Consider the following 25499-nt stretch of genomic DNA (forward strand, 5'->3'; position numbering starts at 1 on the left):
GGGAGCGGGAGCGACGCGGCTCGGCGGAAGGGTCGCGTGATTCTGGGGGCGGGGCCTCGAGGGGCGGTCACGTGGGGCGAGGGGGCGGGGCCGGGCGGCGGCCGGTAAACAAGGCCGGGGGGGAGGGGGGGGCGAGGGGGGGGGCGACGCCATTGGGGCCGGGTCCTGTCAGCGCCCCGCGCCCCGTCAGCGCCCCAAAACCGCCCCTTTTTGCCCCATTTCCCCCTTGTTCACCAGGCAGCTGGCCGCGGGGCTGAGTTCTCGTGCAAAGCACGGACAAGAATTTTGTTTTTACCCTGAAATGCAGCAGCTACATGGCACACAAAACCTCCTCCTTCCTCTCCCTTTAGATCTTTGTCCATCCCTGCGTAAATAGAGTTTAGGAGAAATGAAATTACCTCAGGGTGGGTTCTCCAGCCTTCATTCTTGAATGCCACCCAACTTTCGGCTCTGTCCCAGCCCTCAGACCAGTGGGGTCTCAGCATTCCTCATCCCCCACGTAGGGGAGATCCGTGGGGATGCCCTGACAGCCCTCTGAAGAGCTGGAGCCCATTCTTTAATCCCTAGGAACCGTCCTCGGGTGCCAGGGGGAATTACAGGCGCTGGATTTGCAGAGCAGAAACTAGCTATAAGAAGACACAGATTAGAACCCTATCACAGAAGTTACCGGTTGAATTTTTAACTTTCACACCATTAGTTGTGCTCTTCCAGTGCCGTCATCCCTGCAGGAGCGAGATAGTTCCTTTGTGTTGCACCTGCGAGGGGTCATCCCGCCTCTGGATGAGATAGCACGTTTTTAATCTTGTCCTGCCTTGTGCATTGCAGTTGGTATTTATTGCAGTCTGGACCGAGAGATGGTATTTTTTTCCTGCTGTGCAGAAAACATGTTTATTTAATCTGCCACAGAAAAGAGTGGAAATTAGGATGAGTTTCAGAAAGGAACTGAAAGCAATTAGTCGTGTTATTTTAGTGTGACTTAATTACTATAACATTAAAATTGACATAGAAAACATGGATGCTGCAGGAGGGGATTGCTGCTAGATTTTAAAGGGAAGACAATAGCATTAGAACGGGCATGATGTGTTATAATTAACCTGTTTATTCTTACTGAGTTATGCATTTAATAATCTATTTACTTAGGATGCACTAGAGCATGGGACATGTAATAAGAACTCACAGCAATACACAGAATTAAATTGTCCTCAGTGGCAAGCTGAACTAGCTGTACATCCACCATGTGGGTCAGGAACAGCACAAGCTTCTGTGAGTCCAAAGAACCTCTTTGTCTGCCGACACTGAAACAAGAAGAAAGAACAATAAAAATTCTATCAATACAAATATAAAATATGACTGACCGCAGGGGGCCTGCTGAAAGGTCCTTCTAGCTTAGATGCATCCCCAGCACACTTTGATTTTTCCCTCCAGTTTGTATAAATCACCTTTTGCTATTGATTTATTTGAAGTGGAGAGGTGTTAAATTTAAGAGGAGCCACAAACAGAAATTTAGGGAAGAGTAAGATCACAACACACCAAGGTGACAGCTTTCCTGACTGCGTTCCCATCCTGGAACTATTTGGTGCATAGGAACTCCTGAAATAAAACAAAGGAGAGAGGATGAGTGATTGCTGAACCAGTTATAACAGTGTTCCCATCTCTCTTCAGGCATTCTAGTGTAGTGATAATAGTACTAGTCATGGAGTGTCTGTGCCCATTATCTCAGGGATCAGTTTGTATGAAACAGATATGGTACAGATGTTTTTTTGTTTGTTTTTCCATTTGTTCTATGCATAGATTACTGAAACTAGGAGATGTGGCCATCCTCCTTCTCCAAATGACTGTGCCCAGTGCTCTTTGGAGCACCTCATAAGTCAGCTAGCTGGTGAAGTTTTACTGAACACGCTATTAGATTTTTTTGTGTGTGCATATAATTAGTCTTTTGTAGGATTTTTTGGTGGCTGACTTGGTTTTACCATCTCTTGTTTAAGAGACGCTTTCTGCAGCCAGTTGCACTTCATGTCAACGGGAAGTCTGTGCTCAAGGTGCTGGCAGAAGCCAGCTCCAATGTTTCATAAAATAACATCTCAGTCCTTTCAGCAGCTTGTCATTTTCCTGTTTTGTTTAATTCCTCTAACTGTCTTCACATGAAACCCTGAAGCTGCAATGTACATCTTGGTTTTCTGTTACAATGCTTGTCTTTTGTAGCGGGAAATGTAATCCTTCAAATGCCTGTGTTTAAGAGGATGCAAATCAGCTTGCTAGCACAATGCTTTGGGAACGTTTCTTTCATGCAAAACAGCTAGATAAATAAGGAGGGGAAGAAGGAAAGGAAAAAGGGATTGTTTGCTTCCATAAACAGCAAGAATTAATTATGCTCAGTAAATGACAGATGGGTGAAGATTAAAATCTGAATCTTTCTCAATTTGGGTGAAATCTACACTCTTATCTTCGAGTTGCATCAAAACCCATTGCACAGCCTGTCCGGTGCCATGGGGCAATGCGGTGTCCGCGCAGGGCGCGATGACAAGAACTGTGGCTTGTGGCCGTCCCAGCAGAGAGCGCTAAGGCCCCCGCTGCCTGCTCACAGCCAGACACCAAATACCTCTGCAATGAATCCGAAGTGTCTCTGGATCACATCTGCTCCATCAGGGGATCACCACCCTGCAGCCGATCCTGTTGCACGGCAGAAAAAAAGTTACTGTTTCCTGGTGCTTTCACCACGCTGCGCTACAGCAGGAAAAATGACCACACGGAATCCTAGCGTAGTGCAACCAACTGTAGAAAACAGTGAAATGCAGCTGAAGGCTTACAATGAGCAGAAAACCCCATGACATAAAGGCAATTGTCTGACAGCAAAGTCCGAGTACTTGGCAGCTGGGTGTGTGCTTGTATATATAAACCTCTCAGAAGGCATCTTTGCTGTTCAAACCATGCACAGATTGGGCTGTCAGTGCAGGAGGGGATAACCAAGGGCACATACAGCATGTCAGTATGCACTTGCATAGTCAGGAAACTTGAAAATCAGAAAACAGGTGAAATCAAGGAATTACATTTTTTCCCCCCAAGCCTTTGGGAAGACCAGCTCTCCTTGTTTGTCTCCAAACAGGAGTTGTGTCTAAGGATTCTCCAAAGAAAATCACTGCTCCTCAGCTCCTGTTCTAACCTTTACTGGAGAATTACCAGGTGACATGAGAAAAGACACTGCCTCTGCTCTGCTCTCCCTTTTTCACCCTACCTTTACAGGGAGGTTTGGCAGTCAGTTATTTCATACTTGCAAACCCATTTTCAAACCCTTTCTGAAAGTAAGCAATAGAAGGACGGATTCATAGTATTGCTCTTGAGTTGAAGAGCTTTTTGCAAAGATGTTAATGAGCTTTCTTAAGTCTATATTTATATCCTATCTACAGCTGTATATATAGAGAGCAGTGCTTAAAAAATGTATGAATTGCACACACGTATAGGAAAATGAAGGGTGATTAACACATCTTTTTCAGTTCTTACTGTGAAAGCTCTTATTCCTTTTTCCTTGGAAATTGAAGAGATAAAAGATCCTTTCTAGTATATAATAATTTCGTGCATATGTGCTATATGGTTTTGTTTATGAGACTGAATATGTGAGTGTGTGTATGCGAGACAGATGGTGTGTCTGTTTGTGAAAGATATGATGTGGGGATAAATGTGTAAAAATATAGATTTCTTAAAAGCTTTAAAAAAAAAAGAACAAATGCCTGCTTGATACATAATTTCCATGTCATGCTCATTGTCAATATGACAGAAGAGTTTTCCTGCAGAAAGCAAAGCTGCCCCAGAAAGTTAAGGGTGCTGCCCCTAGGGTTTAGAGCTGGGCATCGTGAATTCTCTTCAAGTTTTCAAAGTCCTGGAAAGTTTTGATAAGCAAATACTTTCTGGGCTCTGCTTCTCTATTGGCTGTTTCTTCACCGCCAGATTTTGACACAAATAATCTGATTGAAAAATCAGGGAGGGGAACAGGGGCAAAAAAGCAGAGAGAAAAAAGGAGAAGTATCTATTTCAGCAGACAGCAACTAAGTGAAAAAGTGGAAGAAGGAGTCCAGAGAGAAGACAGCGTTTCGCTGGGGGCTTGTCTGGGGAGATTTTGAGGCGAATCCAGTAAAGCAAAGTCCCCTAAACAGGTGATTTATTTATTCTTTTAAGCACTTTAAATTTCAGTGTTTAACTCCTTTCTCTGATGTGTTTTATACTCCTTTTCTTACTCTCTTATTCTGTTTGCAAATATGTAACATATTTCCCTGTGTAAGTCACTTGTACTGAGCATTTATGATAATGGTTTATGTATATCAGACAGGTCAAATTTTTAAAAATTATATGCCATATACTTGCTTCACCTTCCCACGTGCGAAAATGCTAATAATAGAATAAAATAGAAAAGATGTGTCAATGGTCTCAGACACCTGCATCCCAGCAAGCTACATGCAGCAGGCAGTTTCCAAATGTAGACTTTTGTACTTAAGCATTGAGGACGTGCTGTATTTTTCCTTTTAATTGCTCTTGTACAGAGCCAGACCTATAAATTCAGAAAACAACACATCTCTGCTGCCATCAACCAATTTATGCCAATTTTCCTAGATGGGAATTCAGTCTCTCCTGATGAGGATTTTTGCTTCAAAACTATCTTTAATTTATGTTCTCTCTCCATCCTTTCTAAGTCTATGCTGAGTAGTGTAACAAAATTTTTAGCATATGCAATTAGATATTTATAGGCATCCCTCCTATACTACCAGGCTGGTTCAATACATTGAGCAGGAAAACAAACGGTTTACAAGTTCACAAAGTAAGCGCATGTATACATTAAAGGAAAATAGGATTTGTTAGATTGTGCTATACAAGTTGTTTTATCCAGGGAAGCTGAAGGCAGTTTGCTAAAGCTAGCGGCATTCCCAACATCACCAGGAGCTAAAGGAGGTTTCTAAAGAACAAATGCTGCGCTTGTATTCTAAACATTTTTTTCTAGGTAATAAAGATGCACAAGCATTTTCATTCCACTTCTTCAACAAAATTTTCACCGTAACTTCCAAGCCTTGGCATAATGTCCATTTGCCCAGCCTTACCACAAGAATGAATAACGTTCAGCGCATTTTTCCACTAAAAAGCCACATTCAAATTACTTGCCCCAGGTACATCGAATTTTACAAGCATGGACTAGTGGAGACATGATTAATTTTGATGTAAAGAACTAAAATTGTTTTTGAATATGATTTTACACTTGAAGAGTAAGGAGTCCACAAAACTTCTTATTTTATTTGGGCTCTTAAAAATTCCAGACATGGGTTATGTTTTTGTTTCGTGCTTTTTACTTCAAAAATACAGTCTTCCAACAGACACCCTATTCTTTATTTTTGGTAGCTTCATTTTTGCCAGAAAGAGCAGAAAAAAAAAAAAAAACAATACTAAAAATTAAAAATAAATTAAGCAGTAGGAGGGAAATAAGCCTCTTCTCGTCTAAAACTCTACACTCATAAGCTTATCTGAAGCCACATATCAACTCTAATTTAAAAATTAAGTATTTCTTCTGAGTGCAGTGGGGAAAAGGTTTTCATCCCTACAATTAACTTCGTAAATTTGAAAACAGGAATACTTGAATTTAGAAGGGCTTAGAGAAAAATGAGTCAGTTTTAGAATGGAACTTGTTGCAAACTGGGTTCCTGATTCAGCATGATCCTGCAAACACCTGTTCCCAAATACGATATTTTGTATTATGAATTGTCTCGCTGAAGGAACCACTGACAGAACGGCCCCGTAACGTAATATAGAGAGAATACTTCTAAATTGTATCAAAGGGCCCAATCCTGTGTTTTTGGGTACTGCGAGCTGCCATGCTCTTATATCGGATTCAGGGCTTCAAGAGGAATGTAGGACATTAGGATCCTGAAGACAAAAACCGCCCCATAGAAACAAAACAAAAACCTTTTGATTTGGTTCTTGCACAGCCTTTAGTACTTCAATATTACATTACAGTTTCACATGGGATGCTCTGAAAAATCACCAGAGAGCATCACTGGGGATGAAGGAACTTTGAATTAGAACACAGAAGGGGAACACACAGGTGCTGGGTGCATTTTCAAATCTGGCTGGTGCATCTGTCACTGGTAAAACAAGCTCTTCTCAGATGCTTCAAGTTAGGTCCCCAAAATAATGAAGCATTTTTTTTCCCCGGGTTCTTTCAACTATCTTTTCCTCGGAGCAGATTACTACAACATTATTATACAGCTACAAGAATGGCAAACAAATAGGAGTGTCAATTCCAGCTGGCTATCGATTGTGTATTGAATCCACAAAATGCCATGCTCTTGTGTTTTGGGACGACACTCTTGCCCAGGCAACGAACAACGTTGTGCAGTTGCCAGACCAGGTGCCACAAGGGCTGGCAAGAACAGACGCATTAAAAAAGTGCAACTTTTAGCAAAAGGTTAAACCTAAATTCTGTCAGAAGCTTCAGTGATTGTTTAAGCCATAGCAGCGTCTCCTGTCTGTAGCACCACTGTCCCTATGAAATACAGTTAGCTGCTGGTAGCAGCTGATCACTTGCTACTGATAACGTTGAGTTTCAAGGACACAGTATTTTTTTTTCTCTCCCAATCTGTGCTTCTAGCTTTCCTCTAACTCGGTTGTGTGAATCAAAGAGTCCAATGCAGTTGTTAATTAACTACGCTTTGGGCACCCAGTTCCTGTTTTCTCTGTGAAATGGGGTGGGGGAAGGTAACTTCCTTTTGCAACGTTCAGTAGTGCATTAAAGATCATGTTGCTCCGTAGAGGCCCTTATCAGCAGTCAAGATACTGGCCCAAATTTGACTTTTACATATGCTGGAGCAAACACATCCAGAAAAATCCCATTGATTCTTATGCAGCTACTTCCAACCAGCATGAGAAGAGAGGCTGCGTTTAGCGCCTTCGTGTACTTAGTCCATGGGTACTACAATAAAACACTGCAAGATTGCTTATGCCACCCACCTCCAGTCCTCAAATTCATCTGGTGAATGCCTCAGGGTCCTCCGGCCAGTGGGCAGGGACAGCAGCTCTTCCAGAAGGCAGTACAGCGTGTGCTTTCCTTGTACATTCAGTTACCTACAGCCACATCCTCTTCCTCCGCTCTGTAGGAAGCCCAGGGAAGTTAACTAGTTAATTCAGGCAGACAAATCAGATGTCTAAACCTTGGTGGTATGAATACTCTCCATTGTGGGCACAGTCCTGCCCACCACGTGGGAAAATCCCTTTGACATGAGTGGAAATCCCATGTAGAAAGGGCTTGTGGCAGGACTTTAATCTGGGGCACGTCTACGCTGCCAAGTGCGGCTCCACGCACAGCTGTCCCACCTGGTACCGAGCCCCTCCTGTCGTGCCCTCTGAGCTGAGCACTTCTGCTAGGACGGGAGGCTACCGGCTGGGCAGGGCACGTTGCTGCAAGGGCTACGGCCATCACCAAACACTTCTGTGTTTGTACCGAGCTGAGCGCTTCTGTGTGCGCAGGATGGGCAGAGATGCACTTTATGATACTCAGAAGGAACCCCGTCAGTTACAGGAAAGGAAACAGCGCTGGACTTCAGCATCCCTTCTCTCTAGTGCATACTCATGGTTCCTTCTCAGTACTGCTTTGTCCTCTTGCTAACATTAAATTAACACATCCACTCTTGGCTTCTGTTTCTTCATATGCATCTCAAGTCACATGCACGTTTCTTGGAAATAGATAAAAACAGGTGAGTCATTGCAGACGAAAAATGGCTGAAGTCATATATGAAAGTGGGAATCCTGGACCAGATTTATAAACCAGCTAGAGCTGTAATGGGATTTCTGAAGGTGCTGGGGCTGGTGAGCACCTGGCTCCCACCAACAGCAACGTGCTCGGCAACCTACCTGTCCACAGCAGGCTTTTGCTGTGTGAATTCCCCTCCTGTACATGTACCTGTAGCCGCAGGCACCATCATAAATCTGGCCCTCAAAGCTTGAAGTGAACCACCACTGAGCTATGTAATTATATTTAGCATACAGGGGTAAGGGCAGGTACTCCTGAACTCTAAGGAGCAGCCGGAGCAGACCTTTTCCATCGCTGGCTGTTTGGGATTCCAGGAGCCCACACTGCTCTGTCCCGACTTACGTAGGCACTTCACATCGTTCCTACTTAACAGGAGCAAACGTTGCTCTTTTTTAGTGAATAAGTACTCCACATTTCAACTGCTCCCAGGAAAAAAAAAAAAAAAAAAGCGCTTGCCCACTAGTACAGAGCAAAGACTTGCTGCTAACTTTTCCTATGAAATATAGCAAGATTTGCTTTTAGTGCTACTATCTCAAACAATTACAAGGGAAAATGCAAATACATATGCAAATAGTGCACCAGCTGATATTGCCACGCACAGCGTCGAGCCTGTTGTCGTACTGTCTGCACGAGAACAGTTACTAGCCATGGGGAGTGGGCACAGGGCGGGCTGGGTTCTGGGCAGTAAAGATAACAGATACATTGCAAGAGAATTTTGGATGATTAAATTTCAGCATTTTATGCTTGTCGTTTCAACGGTCTCTGATATTTGAGTGAGATCCAAAAGGTAGCCTCTCGCACCCAGCGCTTCTGCTCTGCCTCTGCTTGACTGGTGTTTGCCAGCCACAACACAAAACATTCAAGCTATGGCCAACAAGAAGGAAGCCCACCGCACGTTAAGGCTGTGGGGATTTTCCATTGCATCTTTCCTATTCTCGATGGTTTTGCTGTAATTATTATTTGCAGAGGAGCCAATGCCAGGGGCAGGACTGCGCTGCTCTGGGTGCAAGGACCCCTTCTGAAATGGGGACTCTCCCACCAGCAGTCCCTACTGTCCTCTCATGGGGAACAATCTCAGAGAAGCAGAGCAGAGAACTACATGAGAGAGATTCTGGGTTCTCATCTGTCCCTGCCACAGACACATTTTTGGTCTGTAGCACAGCATGCACTGTAAGCATGCCACCATTTCTTCAGCTCTGTCTTCACAGACAGCAGTAACCCTTTGCCTCAACCTGGGGGTGGATTGTGAGGAATATTTTTTTTACAGAGCATAATGTGATCTGCAATCCCACCTTCAATCCGCAGTCCCATCTCCACCTTAGCAGCAGAAACCATCTGGCAGTAAGTTATACTGCTCAGCCCCTCCACAGCTAGGTGTTCTCCCCAAAGTTAAGACCTGTCAAGTGCCTAAGCCCAAGCAACCACTCCCCTCTCTTCAGCTGGGTGGGGGGACCGTGGAGATGCCCTATCTGGCTCCCCAGCAGAAGGGTTTTAATTCTCATCACGGCTGCACGCTGAGCCGACGTGCTGCGGGAACAAGCAAGAAACTACCCCACAAACCAGAGATTTACCTGCTGTCACTCCGTGTTTCTGCCCAGGCAGTGAATGGAAAATGCCACGTTCCTTTTTGGTGAAGAGCAAAAAGGCTCATACCTACCACCAGCACCGCTTTGTGGAAGATGATCTGCCTGTATTCACGTGGGATCCAATCTCCTCTGCCTTCACTGGTGAGTCAATACAGCCACTGGGCTTGTAAGAATACTCCGGGCAAATAAATAATTGAGTAAGCAAGCTAAGGGAATAGGATGAATGAGCTAAATAACAACTAAGGGCTTCCATACAGGGATGGCAATCTAAATACAAAGTTATCCCCCGCCGTGTGCCCTCTTTTTTCTAGGACAAATCCATGCTGTTGCACTGAAAACAAATTTAGATACTCCTTTTGTTTCTTGCCGGGGTGCTGCCTTGGTGATTTCAGAGACAGTGCAATGAGAATCCACTGGTGGGCTTTGGGCAGACGCAAGCATTGGAAACCCCAAATGAGCACAAGGTTTCTGATGGCTGGTTCTCCACCTACATGGAAATTACACTGGGAGTCCTGCCTTGCTCTCAATTTTTGCTCCAGTTGTTGACTCCCACCTCCCTTGAGGGGAGATCTGAGATACCAGATTGCTGCGCAGAGTCGGTCACATTTGGAAGGACGTCCAGCCTTGGGCAATTAGCATTTGGGAAAAGTGCTTCTGCTTGGCTGGCATTCTACAGACTGGCAGCTCTGCCACCTCGATCTCTAACCTGCTGTGTTCACTGTCCACATACTCTATCTACATCTTCTCTACCTCGGTGTGTTACCACCTCCTCCTCGTGATTTGCAAAGAAGGTTACAGCTAGAGCGAGAAGATACTAGTGATATCCTAACACTGTGAAAGAAGTCCTACACCTTGCCCATGAAAGGCTGGCTGCTACGTACCAGATCAATACAAACCAACGTGTTTCTGCCTATGACTGCTGTCCTCCTCCTGTCTGCTCATGCTCTCCCAGAGCCATCCATGCAATGGCAGGGCTAGGACAATTATTTTCTTCCTTCAGGCACCATTCACATTTTCTTTATTCAAATCTAGAATCAACTTACCCTTTGTTCTGGCCCTGGCTGTGGCACTAGAGTCCAGCCCTATGACAAGTTTGATTACAGAAAGGAGGTGGCAATCCAGTCCCAATTCCTGCCATCATCCTTTGGCCAGCTGTAGCGTTTATCTGCAGCACAAGAGGGATTGGACAAACAGATGGATGCTGTCCTTCGGCAGCCCAGTCCCACTTCAGCAGAAAGGCAGCACATTTATTGGACCTCTCTTTTAATTTCTTACTATAAAGTCTACTTCTAACAAGCGTTGGTTGGTCTCTTAAAGGCTGGGACAGGCATGGAGAAATGTGAGTGTGGGCAGGAGGAGACTGGGCTCTGTGGGCACCTCCCCTCTCTGCTTCCCTGCTCAGCTGTCCATAAATTCAGGTTAACAATCCTCAACTCTCCGATGGGAGCGGTGGGGAGGTTAATAAGTTAGTGATTGTCAGTTACCCTCATAAATGAGAATGGTTTTAAATAAGGAAATTATTCTTACAATGTGGCCTTCTAGGGTTAGTTTGCTCTAGCTATATAGGGCATCAAGTGCCCTATTATTTCTTCCTGTCCTCCTCTGCCTTGCCTCTCTTATGCTGCTTGGAATTTCCCTTTGTCAGCAGTGGGCAGACCTTGATTGCCACGCTGATTGCACCGCTCTGCACTGATTCGGGGAACTGAGCGTGGACTCATGTATCTGAGCGTGAGTTCACAGAGCACCTTACCAGGCTGTCCTCTTACGGGATGGAATAAACTAACCGTGACACTACTGTGATTACAGCCATAGGAGACAAGGCATCAGAGGACGGCAAGAAACAGGACCTAGAATGCATGGTTCCAAAACAAGAAAAGGACCCTTCTGAACCAAAAGAAGAAAATGTCCCCGTCCAGCACCCGAGCAGGATGCTGCCAGGAACTTCAGCTCAAGGTCTGCTCCTCAGGGCCAGAATTGCAACAGAGGTCAGGGCTAAGCTGGTTGGCTTATGAGGCCCCTGTGACTGGGTCCAGATTTTCAGTAAATGACAGCTCTTATTTTGACGCCGTTGGTCAAACTTGTCCCGGGCAGAGCTCATCAAGAGCTTTCTGTATTTCCCCTTACATTTCTGGCTTAGATCAGCGTCTCCCTGAAGTACAAAGCTTTGATTCCCAGTGAGCGAGTCTCTGCATCTCAAGGACTGGTGTAGCTGTGTGATATGGTCAAGGCTGATGTCCATATGATACTTGTTCAGATGCCACGTGAAGTAGGGCTAGTAAGGGGGTTGGCACTGCCTTAGCATCCCCCCTCCGCTAAAATTTCCTCAGACTGAAATCAAAGTCTAAATATGAAATTTGTATGGGGATCAGGGTTTGAGTCAAAGAACAAGGAGTTTGCAACTGCCAAGGTCAGGCAGGTCATTAAATAGGGGCAAGGTACCTGGGGAGCTTTTTTTATTATTATCATTTTACTGGTATCCAGCTGCGGGCATTGGCATAACATTCCTTTCTCCCTCTGCTTTACAAACTCAGAGATGACCATCCCAGGTCTGCAGATGAAAGACTGCACGACCCCAACCAGCACCCCTACCTTCTACAAAACCAGCTTTTCTTGGGACGCTTTCCATTTGCCATACAGCTATCGACAGATGTCTTCCACCATGCAGTCAGCCCTCCTGGAACACCCCGTCAGCCTGTACGGCAGCCACCTCCTGCCAAGCCCCGAGCCCCCTCTGGATTACAGCGTGCATTACTCCTCCGACATGGAGACCTACCACTGTGTGAAGTGCAACAAGGTGAGTAACGGAGGAGAGAACCTCGGGGACAAGGAGGGTCGGGAGTAGCTTTCTTCAAGTACATCAGAGTTTTAGTGGCTTGCATCAAGGTGCAAGCACGTGGCTTGAAATGGGTGCCCATTCATTGTCCTGGCTGAGGATGAGGGTGCTAGGAATTATGCAGTTTACAAGGCCTACGAAAGGAAAGAATCAAAGAGAAGGAATTGAAATCAAAGATGGAGACAAAGCTGGCTCCTGGAAAAAATCACTGACATTTTGTTTTTCAGGTATTCTCCACTCCCCATGGCCTGGAGGTCCACGTACGAAGGTCTCATAGTGGGACTCGGCCCTTCGCTTGCGAAGTATGTGGCAAAACCTTCGGACACGCCGTAAGCCTGGAGCAGCACACCAATATTCACTCCCAGGTGGGTAGTGTGGTTCCAGAGAACCAGCTCTCCAGAGCTCACGAGTGCTGGGACCTTCGCTGTTGTTTCATTAACAGGGAAGTGACTTTCCTAGGTTACAAACAGGATGGCTTTCCTGCAACACCCAGTGGCAGTGCTAGGAGCTCTGAAAACCACAGATCATAGCTCTCTTATCTCTCAGATCTCAGACTGTCCTTGAAAATGTCTCAGGTTAGGAGGGAAGAATCATTGCTACTGCTTCTCAGGTGCCTCACTTTCTCCTAAAGGGTGCAAGAGTTTGGATCACAAGATGCAAGCCATTTCCATAAGTAACCCTCCTTTCATCCTCTTCATATTAGCACATCAGTCCGCAAGCTGGGGAGATTTGCTTATCAAATCTACTATAGTCAATGATTTAACAGTCCTCAAGCTCTGTCACATGCTCTGCAGCTACCAACTGACACCCCATGATTTTCTCCCCTACCAGGAAAGAAGTTTTGAATGCAAGATGTGTGGGAAGACATTCAAGCGTTCCTCTACCCTCTCCACGCACCTGCTGATCCATTCAGACACACGGCCCTACCCCTGCCAGTACTGCGGCAAGCGCTTCCACCAGAAGTCCGACATGAAGAAACACACTTACATCCACACCGGTGAGAAACAAAACGTTCCCAATAAGTAGATGCAAACTGGAGACCATCAGGTCCATGCACACACACAGTTCCCATACACAGAGCTGTGCTGGGAATGTGTGTCCAGAGGCACCAGGAAGTCAATCTTCACTGTCAGCTGAAGGTCTGAGCATCCTTAAGATGCACGTCCTCCTCTGTGTGACAAGGAGGTGGTTGTTGTCCAGCCTCTGGTTCTTCTCACCCTCTGCTGCTGGAGGAGAGGACAGACATGTTAGCAGGACAGCCGGGCTGAAAGCACTGGTGCCTAAGCACAGCCAGTCAGGCCTGAGTCTGCTGAAAGCCATTTCTTTCCACCATCTGCTAATATCTTTCTTACCATCTTCTCTGCCCTGCAGGGGAGAAGCCCCACAAATGCCAGGTATGTGGCAAAGCCTTCAGCCAGAGCTCCAACCTCATCACCCACAGCCGCAAGCACACCGGCTTCAAGCCCTTCAGCTGTGAGCTCTGTGCCAAGGGCTTCCAACGCAAGGTGGACCTACGGAGGCACCGGGAGACCCAGCACAGTCTCAAGTGAGGGACAGCTCCAGGTCTCTGCTGGAGATCCTGCTGCCAGGGCCTGCTCCATGGAAGAAGACTCTCCCCAGCACCTCCAGCCAGCACGGGGCTGCCCACCTCATTAAGCTCGTACAGCTTCCTGCATTGCTCTGGAGACTAACGAAGTCATGTCATTGGCTTTGGTGTCCTGGCACCCCAGGGCCTTGTACATCCTGATATGTGACAAAGGAACTCGTGGGAGCTCTCACTTTTTAGTTACAGCAGGTACCAGGCCAGAGCTGACATCACCTGCTCAAGTGTAAATCCGGAGGAATTCTTCCACGGTGGCTATTTACTCCGGATTTACACCATGAGCAGAAGTCAGTTCGGACCAGCAGTGAGGTGGGAACTCCTGGACTAGGGGCAGCAACAATCTGTGCCAGGCTGGTGCCGTAACCGTGTTCTGCTCTGATGGTTAGCAAGATAAGGCTGGGGCATGCAAATAGACTGCTTTCAGTGAGCTGTGCTCAACCTGGACAGGGCTTCTGCAGAGACTTGCCCAGGTCATAAATTCTGGCAACAGACACCTAAAGTCATTTTCTTTCAGCAGAGCTTTTACTGTGATCAAGTGACAAATGAACTGTGTTGTATTTTTAACTTGGAGGGGGAGGAAAATAATGAAAAAACTGTTCCTATCCCTAGATAATAACAGGGGACTTTCAATGTATTTTACATCCACACCCTACGGCAAAGATCCAGGGGTTAGAGGCAACCAGGAGAGCTCCAAGAAGAGCCAGACCACAGCACTAGGCATAAACTAATAAGCCCTGCATCTCACTACCATGCAAGAGAGACTGGCTGCTCTCAGAATCCAGGCTGGTGCGTCCCGCAACGTTTCACTGTATGCTGGATTTACTGAATTGGGTTTTTCCTGAGCAATCCTGTGTCTCTGCATGGTTGGAAATGACCCTCGAGTACTGGTGTCAAGGACCAGAAGTATGCTTTCTGCCTCTCTTAAAGGAGGAAGTAGCCTAGCCCATACACATTGGCATAATCTGAATACCTTACAAATGTTACACAAACAGCAGTGGTGCTTCCTTCTCCATCCAGGTCTAGAGGTTGAAGTAGAACACTGGAACAGGTAGAGAGAGGGCTCCCCTCTAAGCTCTGCTACGTTTTCAGCAGATAACTTAGGGCAAGTCACCGCACTGCTCTGACTTATTTCTCCACCCCTCTTGGTGACGGAGTCATTCACTCAGGTTTGTAAAGTCCCTTGAGTTCTTGAGAGGAAGGACAAAGTATTATTACAGCATTAAAAATTGCTTTCAGTTACATGGGGCATTGTAGCAGCGCACAGACCACCCTATAACGACATCCCTGAACACACGGCCTTGTGCAATGACACCTGTGGGAAATGGCCTGGAGAAATACCTATTGCACCGCAACTGCTTATCAAGGCAGGCTGCCATCATGGGCAAAAAAAGAAGCAGTCCAAGTGGAAAAGTTTGTTGCCAGGAGAAAAAAGGCCTCATCCTGCCTTCAGTTACACTGCTGTAAATCCAAAGCCATTCTCCTAAGATCTAAGATGTACTTGCCCCTGTTTTTTTTTGCTGCACCTAAGCTGTTCATCATTAATATGCATGCTGGAAACTCAAAGCAGAGTCTGTGCTCCTGGCTTGTCCTTGCACACTGTAAATATATATTTATACTTATTCTAATGTGTATTTTTATTGCAATACACCAGACAGTTACAACATGTACAGGCCCGCTGGGATTTATCTGATAAATCTGTTCCCTCTCAGTAACTGAGCTAACACAGGGTATTTTGTGTTAAAAACACTCATTTCAATAAAGTTTCATACTCAGCTCTGGGGATGCCAGCAGTAGGGGTAGAGTGGAAAAGAAGGGGGACAGCACAGCACCGCCCTCATGGTCAGCTCCTGCCCCGGGGCTCCAGCACAAGAGGAAATCAGGATGGAAACCCACATGCAGAACAGCTGAAAGCCCAGGAGCAAAGGACATCGTCTCAGAGGCAGGTACATGCAGAGCCCCACACAGGGGGTAGTGCAGCTCTGCAGAGCGACAGGGAACTGCACGCCCAGGAGACAGTATTATCAGAGCCCCTGCATTAAAGCTGAGCTCTTCTATACTGGGTTGTTCCAGAACCTGGCCAGGGCACAGACTCCCAGGGAGGAACCGGTCCCAGGTCCTGACTCCAACACCAGACACACAAACACACACACACGTACATATGCACAAGCCTTGGACAAGGTAAAGGCATTTCAGCTTATGAAAACTGCTGCCAAAAATACAAACTGCATTTATTAATTCCCTTATTCTCCTCAAATCTGCAAATAGGAATATTTAAAGAGTGTGTCAGCATCTGAGCTGCTTGGTAGCTAATACCCTCCAGCCCCAAAACACACAGGCACACACTTCCCTGTCTGTGTCCTGGGGACAGCAGGTGTTCCTGACTCATTGGAAGCTCCTTGGGTTTGGAGGGAAGTGCTGGCACAAACCGATCAGCACCATGGCGAGATTGCCTCTTACACCACTCATAAAACCAAATCAGACAGCTGCTTCCTCAGAGTAACCCCCGTTCAGCAGGCTCAGTCCATTAAATTTCCATCCCTATCTTTGATTTCCATGAGATGGAGGAGTCGCAGCCTTGAACTGGTGGCTGGGGTTGTGTGTCTACAGCTGGCTTCTCCCTCCTGACAAAGGGCAGCTCACCTCAGCCCTGTCACTCATTTCCCCAGGCTCTGGGGCAGGCAGCTGCTTTCACCGATCTCCTGGTTACTGAGCCCAAAGATTTCTGAGGGGCGCTCAGAGAGGAGGCAGTGCCAGCCTTACCCTTACACATCCCCAGGAGACATAAAGGTTGCTTTAGCTGGACAGGCAGTGAGTAAAGAAGCACATGGGTGACCACAGGCAGGGTGCTGCTGCAGAGCCACGCTCAGGGAAACGCAGCCAGGCTGGCCCACTCCCTCCGGCTCTGCGAGTGTATCTCCAGAAACACGGGCTGTGGAAAGAGGCCAGCTGGCAAAAGCACTCGCGAGACAAAAAACAAGAGTCAGAAGGTGACTTGAGAAGGGAGAAGAAGGAATTAATTTGTAGTTTTGCAATATAACTTTCTCTCCAGAGAGTAACAGGGTGCCACGTTCAGGCCACTAGGTAACACTGCCTGCCTCCTTTCTCCCCGAGACCCGTGTGCTGAAAGGAACAACGGGTGCCAACAGCCCAGAGGAGAACCCTCAGAGCCCCTCAGCCCCTGGTTTGCCTGCAGTCCCTGACCAGGGAGAGCCACTGGATGAGGATGAGGCCAAAGGGATCCCAGCTCGGGTTTTTCCCTGAGTGCTGTTCTCTGCAAAGAGCCTGTCCCAACCTGCCCAACAGTGGGAGATCAGGAAGATGCAGGTGAAAGACCCCAAGGAACAGCCCTGGTGAAGCCAGCACTGCAAGCACAGCAGCGTACCCTAACAGCCTGCTCACAATGGGCTTCCCAACCTGCTGCCTGGTGTTTGGGACCCCATTCCTGAGTGGGAAGGAAGGCCCCAGGCCAACAGCAGCTCTGCTCTGGAGCCAGCAGCTGCACTCAGGCTTTCATCTGTCCTGTTTGAAGCTCTGGAAGTGCTCGTGAAGGAGTAAGGAAGCAGATCTGGCCTTACCCAAGCCATACCACAGCAGCATGGGGTCAGCCCAGAGCTCAGCACCAGGGCCAGCCACGGCAGCTGCTGGCATAGGGCACAGCAAAAGACTTCGCTTTGCCTCAAATCTCATCTGACCCTTGGAGCTACTGAATCCACACAACAGGCACACCTTGAGGATGCTCAGCACCAGTCGGGATCAGGCCATCGATGTCACCAACTCTAAACACACCTGGCTTTGTTCTCCAAACATGCAAATTCTGCCCAGTTCTGAAAATAACCCCTTTCCCACCATCTTGCCTTGCATCGAAAAACATTCGGGTCAGTCAATGAAGGAAACAGATAACAAAAAGCAAAATCTCAACTAATCTTTGGGACTGAAGAAAGAGCTGATTGTTTTTGCCTCTCTCTGAGCCCACCCTAGACCCTGCACTTCCCTCGTCCTCTTCACACCTTCACTCCTTTAGTGCAAGGGACAGAAAATCCTGGTCTCTGGGCTGTTTTGTTTAGCAAATGAAGGACATGCAAAGCAATCTCCCTGGGCAGCTGTCAGAAAGAGAGGTGTGCCTCTGTCTTCCAGACAGCCTTCAGGCTGTGAGAGCAGCAAAAAAAGAGCTAGAAGCACTGTGATCAAGGGTGGATTGAGGTCTGGACACAAGATGCATCTTCTCCTGGTGAAGACAGCCACGGGACACCTGCAGGAAGTGAAGGTGTGCTCTTAGCTAGCACATCATCATACCGGAGCTTATCTGCAGGCTGTATTAACCTGCACAGAGTGCAGGCCTAGAGAAGGCAAAACTCTGAAGGTTTCATGTGTGCTGGCAATGGTTAGCAGGTCTAAAAGGAACTGAGGGGAAGGACAGAAGAATTTAGCTTCAATTGGGTATGGATTGCATTGGATAAGAAATTTGCTGAGCCTGCTTGCTTCCCATCCTAGACTTCACAAGAACGGGTTTTCAGTGGAAAAAGAAAGAACCAAGCAGAGTCCTTACTCCTCACCGCAGGCCATTCCCCAGTGCTGAAGAGTGTGTTGCAGGTGAAAGGGGGACACGGCGGGTGCACCCAGCTGCCGGCACGTTTGTGCTAACCCATAAACATGGCACACAAGTGGAAACCTGAAAACACTAGCAGTCCCCCAGCAGGAGCTGCATAAGCACGTTTCCTTGCACAGGACAAACATTCCTGTCTGTAGTTAGAGGGCCTGGCAATGGATAAGGAACTTGACCTGCAAAGTTGCTACAGGGAAATAGAAAAATACTCCACAAACTTTTAAAAAATTGTTTCTGCCTGTAAAGCAGAGATGTTTTTCCACTTTTGCCCTAGAGTAGCATGTCCATACAGGGGAGACAACTGAAAACAGCCACAGCAGTTATTCAAGGCTAGGTAAATCAGTCGGTTGCCTCTGTGGTGGATGAGACCTATGAAAATACAGACCTGTGCAGCAGCTCCTGAACTAGCACGTTTCACCTAACAGTCACCATGGGCACACACTGGTCTTTTGGTTACAGCCCTGAACCCAGCCTCGAGACCTGCCCCACATTTCCTGCACGACCTCAGGCAAGACATTAGCTCTGGATTTGTGAAATTGCTCAGCACCCTGTGAAGCTTGCAGAAAACTTCACCCTATCTGTGAAAGCAGGATAATTCCTCCTCTCCCTTTTATTTCACTTGTTTATTTCAACAGTAAGATAGTCAGGGCCATGGCTGCCCCTCCTTATCTTTTACATACAGTGCCTTGCACAATGGAGCCTTGATCTCAGCTGCAACCTATTAAGTGCTACTGTGATACCAATAACAATAGAAACTTAATTTGGCAAAGCAACCCAATTCTGTAACTAGTTTAGAAAGAAAACATCCAAGCATGCACACCAAGAACCCCAAATTAAAACCACTAAGACCCCAAATGAGCAGAGAAACAGGGCGAGCAAAGACACTGAAAGGATAAATCAGATGCAGGTAGCATTTCCACCAGTGAATATCCCAAGGAGAGAGAGAGAGCTGGATTTTGATGCTACGAACATCCTACGTGACGCCCACATTTTAACAACACTGCCGAAGTACAAGTCTTTTTTCAATCTGGCCTTGGGCTGATTGTGACCTGGTGGCCTGAGGGTGATCTTTGGTCACCTCACCAGACAGCAAGGCATGCAGAGAGCAAAGAGTCCCCAGAAATGGGGAAATCTGAGGCCGGGGAGGAGTTGAGCATGCACTGGGCTCAGCTTTGGTCTGATAAGTTTATCAAGCACTGCCGGCTGCTAACTGTCAGCCGGCAAAGTGGGCCTGTTAGGGAGGAGGAACAGCTCCCAGGGCAAGATAGGACAGCCCAGGCCTTATCGGAGAGCCTGAGCCAAAGAGGGAACTGGAGAGCGAGCACTTTCCAACCACTTCATCTGAACAGCAGACAGATTGGCAGGAAAGGCCTGTCAGCCCTTCTCTTCTGCCACCCTGACAACAAGCCCCAGCCCATGCGAATAACCGGTAAGTGCAGCATGGAAATCGCCAATGTGAACACAGAGGCCTGAGGGAATGGGCAGGGGAAGGTTTTCCTAGAAATATTGCCTGAAGGGGAAAGTCAGATTTACAGCCAACAGTTCAGATGCTTGCCGAACAAACTGCTCCTCCGGACAGCACTTCCCCAGCAGGCTGCCTTCCCTAGCTTCAGCAGGACGACTCCAGCACTTCAGACCAACACCACACCAAGTCTTGGTGTACAGACAATTGCTTTTTTACCCTTTACTGTTTTATGAAAAATAGTTTTAAAAGCATTAAGTGAATAGAAGAAAAATCTGGCCATCCCCTTCCACGTGTTAGGGGTATGGGTCAGCAAATACCCCCTTCGCTCTCACTCCAGGGAAGCAATAACCAAATCTACACAGTCCAAAATCACAGCAGGGGCTCCCCCCCATTTGGAGGGGCTCCCTTGGACAAGCACAGCCTGTGCAAGCTCCCTCCATACCCAACTCAGCCATGACAGGGAGGGTAAAAGAAGATTCCTGCACAGCACAGCCTCTGCTTGGCTTCCTGCTACAGATGTGGCACACAGGATAAAAAACGGTGTAAGACCATCAGCTTCAACACACTGCACTCCTCCAGTCTGCCCAACCGTACTGCAATGAGGTCGCTGCTCCTTTAGCACAGGCCCCACAACAGCAGTCATCCTCTATCAGGCTCACCCTGGGGTCTTGAACTAGGTTCAGGCAGGTGACTTGGGTCCTGCTTATAGCAGGGAATGGTGCTGAGAGCTGGCTCAAGTGCAAGCCCTGACCCGGCAGGATGGGTTCACACTTGGCTGCCTGCAACAAGTGCTGTCCCAAGCCCTCCACGATAGACTAGGAAGAAAATGTTCTGCAGCAGCAGCATAGGCCAGGACATCCCCTATGCAAGGCAGTTTACTCAAAGGCTCCCTTTCTGGCAAGTAAGATCTATAGGGGGTGATTTGTCTCCTCCTAAAACATGCATCTAAAATAGGACGGAGAAGTCATGTCTTTAATGCACCTACTTCTCCCACTGATCAGAAAGGGAACCTAGCATATGTAGACATCTAAAGTTACATGAGTCACACCCCTGTGGTTTCTGCACCACTCTCAGGATACGTTTCTCACAGTTCTTTCTGCTCCAGCTCATAACCTGCTGTTCTCCAAGCCATCAGCCACCTTTAAACCATTTCATTCACCTGAGCATCAAAGGCTCCCAAGTAAGCTCTAAGTACAACATCCACACTCAGCAGTGGTCAATGCACTTCTGAGGTTCAAGGCTTTCTCATCAAGAATGATAAGTTTTTTTTTTTTTTTTTTTTTAAAAAAAACTACAATTGATTCTGCTTTCTCTTTGAATAATTTTAAACCAATGGGACTTTATCTTACATCCCAGGCTCTTCTATATTAGGAACTTTGGTGGGATTTTCAGCAGTGGCTAAGCCCGCTGGTTTTTCTCTTTATAAAATAGAATTTATCTCTTGCTTCAGTTGGGGAAGGGGAAGGGGAAGTCAAATGATGGAGCATTCCTGTTCTTAATAAGACCCCATCCTGAGATTGTGGACATGGTGAACCCGTGTGTCACTCAGACATCCCTTCCCCAGCACCTTATTTAGATCCAGCCTGTACTTGACTGTAAATCAGTCGGACACAATGCACACCCAGGGGCAAGAACACCTGGAAAAGAGTTTGGAAACTGGAAGTGCATTTTTTGCTATTGTAGCATCATGGAGAACGCTAAATATGAGACTCAAACAAAAAGGACCGTTCTCCTGCCTTTGCTGTTACCAGCTGATCTAAGCCAGTCACTGTCCCTCTGTCTCAGGTTTCCCATCTGCAAAATGATGATAACACGGACATACTGAGATCTACAGATAAGACAAAGGTAGAATTACTGCACATGCACAATAATCTTACACTGGAGCAGGATCCAACATTATAAGAAATCCCACAGAAAATGCACAAAGCAAAGTCCTTGCATTGTGATCATCTTTAGAAATATTTGCCAAAATTTGAGTAGTATATTTGATGCAGAACTAGAAGTGGAACTTCAGTCGCCTGGACTTCCAGACTTGTTTCTTAAAGTTATACTTCAATTATGCTACATAATGTCATAAGCATTGTTATGAGACTCAAATACTTACGGTAGTTCACATTTAAATAGCATGTTCTTCCTAAAGATTTCAAAAAGCTCCATAAAGATGGAAACATCCTCATTTTACAGACAAGAAAACCAAGAGCTAGGGAGAGAAAAAGCGACTGACCCAAAGCCCTACAGAGAGTGGGCAAAAGAGCTAAAAAAAAATAAACCAAGACATTTTAGCTCCAGCTCTCATTTTATTGGCAGTGGGCAAAATTCAGACCTGTTGTGATGTAAACAGCTGCATAGTTCACATCACCAGTTATACCGGTGGCATTTGGTACATCCTCTATGATGAATCAGGTAAATGAACGTCCTTGAGCCCTGGCACATCTTTGCTCACACTACACCATGCAAGTCCGGAAGCAACCACTAGATATCATGACCTATTTTAAGCCACATCCCTGTGTTTCTTATTTTTTAATACATTAAAAAATGTGTTCCCACTGAAACAGGCACAACATACAACAGTTGGCAGGGTTTAGCCCCCAGTCTGCAAGCTTTCTCGCAGCATCATTAGAAGTTTCTTCGCAGGAGATACAGCACAGCCCCTGTGGTTGTCAGAACCAATTTATTTTGTGTCCCAAAAATAAGTTACTGGCACTACCTCCCTGTCCTCACTTCCTCAGTCCTGAAGTCCCCAGCAATCTTAGCTCAGAAGGGAATGTGACTCAGGCCTTCAACTGAAGGGCTGTCATCTGCAAGCCATTAAGGCTGGATGTGGCCGTGGTTTTATCATTGGCCACCAGCTGCCTCTAGAACTCTTGCCTCCTCCCCAATGATTCAGCAAATCTTCTCTGAGGAGAAAAACAAGCATACAAGTGAACAAATCACAATGTCAGATTACAAAGATGAGCGGGGAAAAGCTGCGGCTCAAAGGAGGGAGATAAAATCCAGTGAAGCTGCACAACACGAGGACTGAAGGGCCTTGCAAATACTTTTTTCTGGAGGGTGGCAATAAAAAACGTGAAAAATACACTTGTAATTTGGAGTCTTTTACACCTTAAAGCATTGCTGACTAAAGAGAACATAATGTGGAAGGAAATGAAGCATATTCTCCCCTCTGTTATCTGGGCATTGCACAGGGCTGATATGGATTTTTACTGGTACAACCGAGCTGGAGAGTCCATTCTGGTTTATACTGGAACAAAGTTCCACCCAACAAACTATTTTCAGAAGGAGTTTCTGCTCACCATAACCAACTTTTTCAATGGCTACTTTTCAAAGCCCACTAACAGGGACTTAAAACATCACTGTTCCTGGAAGAACAGAGTTCTAAGTTATGTCATGTGGTATATAAGGCACGAGGGAGGGCAATTAGAAATAATCTTCAAACTTCTGACAGTTTTAGCCAACATATTTTATAGCTATAGCTCTTCTCCACAACTATTTTATTTCCTGCTAGAAGCATTTGAGGTGGAACACAGTACCAACTTCACAGCTCATGGTACAGAGTACATGGAATTGAAAATAAAGAAGAAATTTCAGCTGGTTGGTAGATAGATGTAATATCACCTGAAATGGCATTCTGCCCAGACACTCCAGTCAAAGTCCATCATTCCAAAAATGCCATGAAATCCTAATGGAAACAGAAGTGTTTGCAATTTACAGGGTACTCATGTCACATTTTTTGGAATGTTTCAGCCCATTAGGTCCTCCAACATCTGTACCACAGAGATGCATCCTTCCACTAAATTAAATGCAACAACAATAAGTAGAGAAGGAAAGAAGAGCTCAAGAACCATGTGTAGGTATACTGGGGATGGATAAACTTTGGTTTCAATTGCTTTTACACTCTTCTTGATTTACCACATGAACACAGCACAGAGATCAACATTTCAATACTGAAGTACAACTACAGAGGACTTGCTTACCTTGCTATGGGCTTTAATATTCTTCACATGTGTTTATATATTCACCTCACTGTTAAGTTATAGCTCACATTACCCTACAACCTTCAAAAATACCTCATTTGTAGCAGATACACACTACTTCAGAGGGTTGTACCATGGCTCACTGGTGCAATAGGTGGCAATGTAAGGAAGGAGCAACACGAAGCCTTAAGGAAAGTAACAGTGAAGAACTGGAGTGCCTCAGACCCGGTCACCTGCCCAGGGCTGCCAACTCTTCCACAGGACTTGAACAAGTAGGTGGAAGAGCACAGAGTAGGAATGAAAGCAAAACAAGGCACTCCTTGCCCCTTTTTCAAGGGCTGCTAGAGGGAGCAGGGTTTTAGCGTAGATACTTACAGCGCCCAGCTGCTCTTGCCTATGAGAGATGAAGGAAGTAGTCACAGCACAAGACAGAGGAAATTAGTGGAAAATGGAAGGCTGAACGGGTAGCAAACCCCAGGTCAGCAGGATTCTGCAGATACCAAGATACACGAGGAAAAAAAAATTGCGATAGCAATCCCAAAGTATTTTACTCCTGGAAGCTAGTATTTCCTTCCTCAATTTATCTGTTGTTTCAGGCTCTACAAACTTTGACTGCCTCTAAACCTCACACCAAGAATTAACACCACCAAAGCCATACACAAAGGATACCATGTTGGTCCCCTTTTAAGGCATTTCCCTTTGCAGTGCTGCCACCTGCTCTCACAGGTTTAGGGGGTTTCCTCTCAAGTCTAACAATAATCAGGTGTATTCCTTACAGCTTGACAGTCAGAGTCAAGGAAATTCGATGCTTATTAAGCCTGATGACTGCAGAGAACTGAAAATGTGCTGCCACTGCACCCTGCAGGCTGAAAACAGAGCTACATTATTTATTTATTTATTTATTTATTTATTTAAATCACGGTTTCTAAGCCAGGCCATCACTTTTGGGAGTGAGGCTGGCTAAGGACTCCAGGGCATTTGGGTCTAGCAGCTCCGCTTTTGCCCCGTACCAGAGCAACAAACAATTCTATCACCTACACTGCTGGGATGAGCAGGAAAACCAGCAGCAGCTGGAATACAAACACACACACCACCACCAACGCCCCAGCTGGAGCTGCCCCACACACTGTGGCTGCTGTTTGTGGGGTACCTGGGGATGATGAGCACTGTGGGACAGGGGGAAGTTTGGCTCTGTGGGGCCAGGAGTGCAGACCTGGCCCTGGGGAAGGCTGTACATGCCCCTGATGTGCTGCTGGTGTCGGATGGTGCCCACGGTGCAAGGCTGCCTGGCACCAAACAGAGTCCAGGGGAGACATGCAGTGTGGGCCCAGTGCTGAAGAAGACCTTCACCTGCTGAAGCTGCTGCCTTGTTCTGCTTTAGCCTTCTTGATCTGGAACAACAGAGACAGGCATGCTTGGGAAGGGGATTGCAAGAGAAGGGATCTGGTGATCTGGTGAAGATACTATGTCCCCATGGACACTACATGCAGTGTAGGATGCATGAGTGTGGCTTTCTGCATGCTTCCAGGGGGCTGGAGCAGAGAGGAGAGTATGGAGAGTCAATGCCACGTGTCCTGTGACCACATACATCGGACCTGTGCCCTACTGGCCCCTGGTTACTTTTGCCAGGAGAACAATCTGCAAGGTCTCCC

The 25499-nt window shown here is 46.5% G+C and overlaps 2 protein-coding genes and 1 long non-coding RNA gene across 5 annotated transcripts in view; 2 read left to right on the forward strand and 1 right to left on the reverse strand.

Moving 5' to 3' along the window:
• Window positions 1-15: 15 nt before the first annotated feature.
• LOC118175479 lies at window positions 16-24526 on the reverse strand. Of its 3 annotated transcripts, XR_004754987.1 has the most exons (8): window positions 24223-24526; window positions 12143-12336; window positions 6985-7122; window positions 2600-2670; window positions 1440-1590; window positions 1178-1295; window positions 668-897; window positions 16-364 (listed from the first exon to the last, which is right to left on the reverse strand). It is a non-coding gene; the product is annotated as an uncharacterized LOC118175479 (long non-coding RNA). The 3 variants fall into 3 exon arrangements; XR_004754986.1 differs by lacking the exons at window positions 16-364; window positions 668-897 and having other exon boundaries at window positions 918-1295; window positions 24223-24524; XR_004754988.1 differs by lacking the exons at window positions 16-364; window positions 668-897; window positions 1440-1590 and having other exon boundaries at window positions 918-1295; window positions 24223-24523.
• GFI1B (growth factor independent 1B transcriptional repressor) lies at window positions 3807-15565 on the forward strand. Its single transcript, XM_035341768.1, has 8 exons — window positions 3807-4148; window positions 7681-7727; window positions 9382-9510; window positions 11176-11322; window positions 11901-12163; window positions 12430-12567; window positions 13034-13199; window positions 13574-15565. The coding sequence occupies exons 3-8, from the start codon at window positions 9396-9398 to the stop codon at window positions 13750-13752; spliced, it is 1008 nt and encodes a 335-aa protein (XP_035197659.1). The 5' UTR covers window positions 3807-4148; window positions 7681-7727; window positions 9382-9395; the 3' UTR covers window positions 13753-15565.
• A 635-nt stretch (window positions 24527-25161) lies between the features above and the next one.
• The window catches only part of GTF3C5 (general transcription factor IIIC subunit 5), an 8740-nt gene continuing 8402 nt past the window's right edge, over window positions 25162-25499 (forward strand). Inside the window, exon 1 of the mRNA XM_035341947.1 lies at window positions 25162-25256. Coding sequence (XP_035197838.1) covers window positions 25162-25256 — 95 coding nt within the window. The remainder of the gene's footprint in view (window positions 25257-25499) is intronic.

This window comes from Oxyura jamaicensis, chromosome 17 (genome assembly GCF_011077185.1).
Source record: "Oxyura jamaicensis isolate SHBP4307 breed ruddy duck chromosome 17, BPBGC_Ojam_1.0, whole genome shotgun sequence".
Lineage (NCBI taxonomy): Eukaryota > Metazoa > Chordata > Aves > Anseriformes > Anatidae > Oxyura > Oxyura jamaicensis.

Excerpts from the sequence above, each read along its gene's own strand:
- GFI1B (XM_035341768.1), top strand. The coding sequence starts at position 9,396 with ATGCCACGTTCCTTTTTGGTGAAGAGCAAAAAGGCTCATACCTACCAC. Across the intron at positions 9,511-11,175 it reads AATCTCCTCTGCCTTCACTG|CCATAGGAGACAAGGCATCA; the intron begins GTGAGTCAATAC and ends CTGTGATTACAG. Across the intron at positions 13,200-13,573 it reads ACACACTTACATCCACACCG|GGGAGAAGCCCCACAAATGC; the intron begins GTGAGAAACAAA and ends TCTGCCCTGCAG.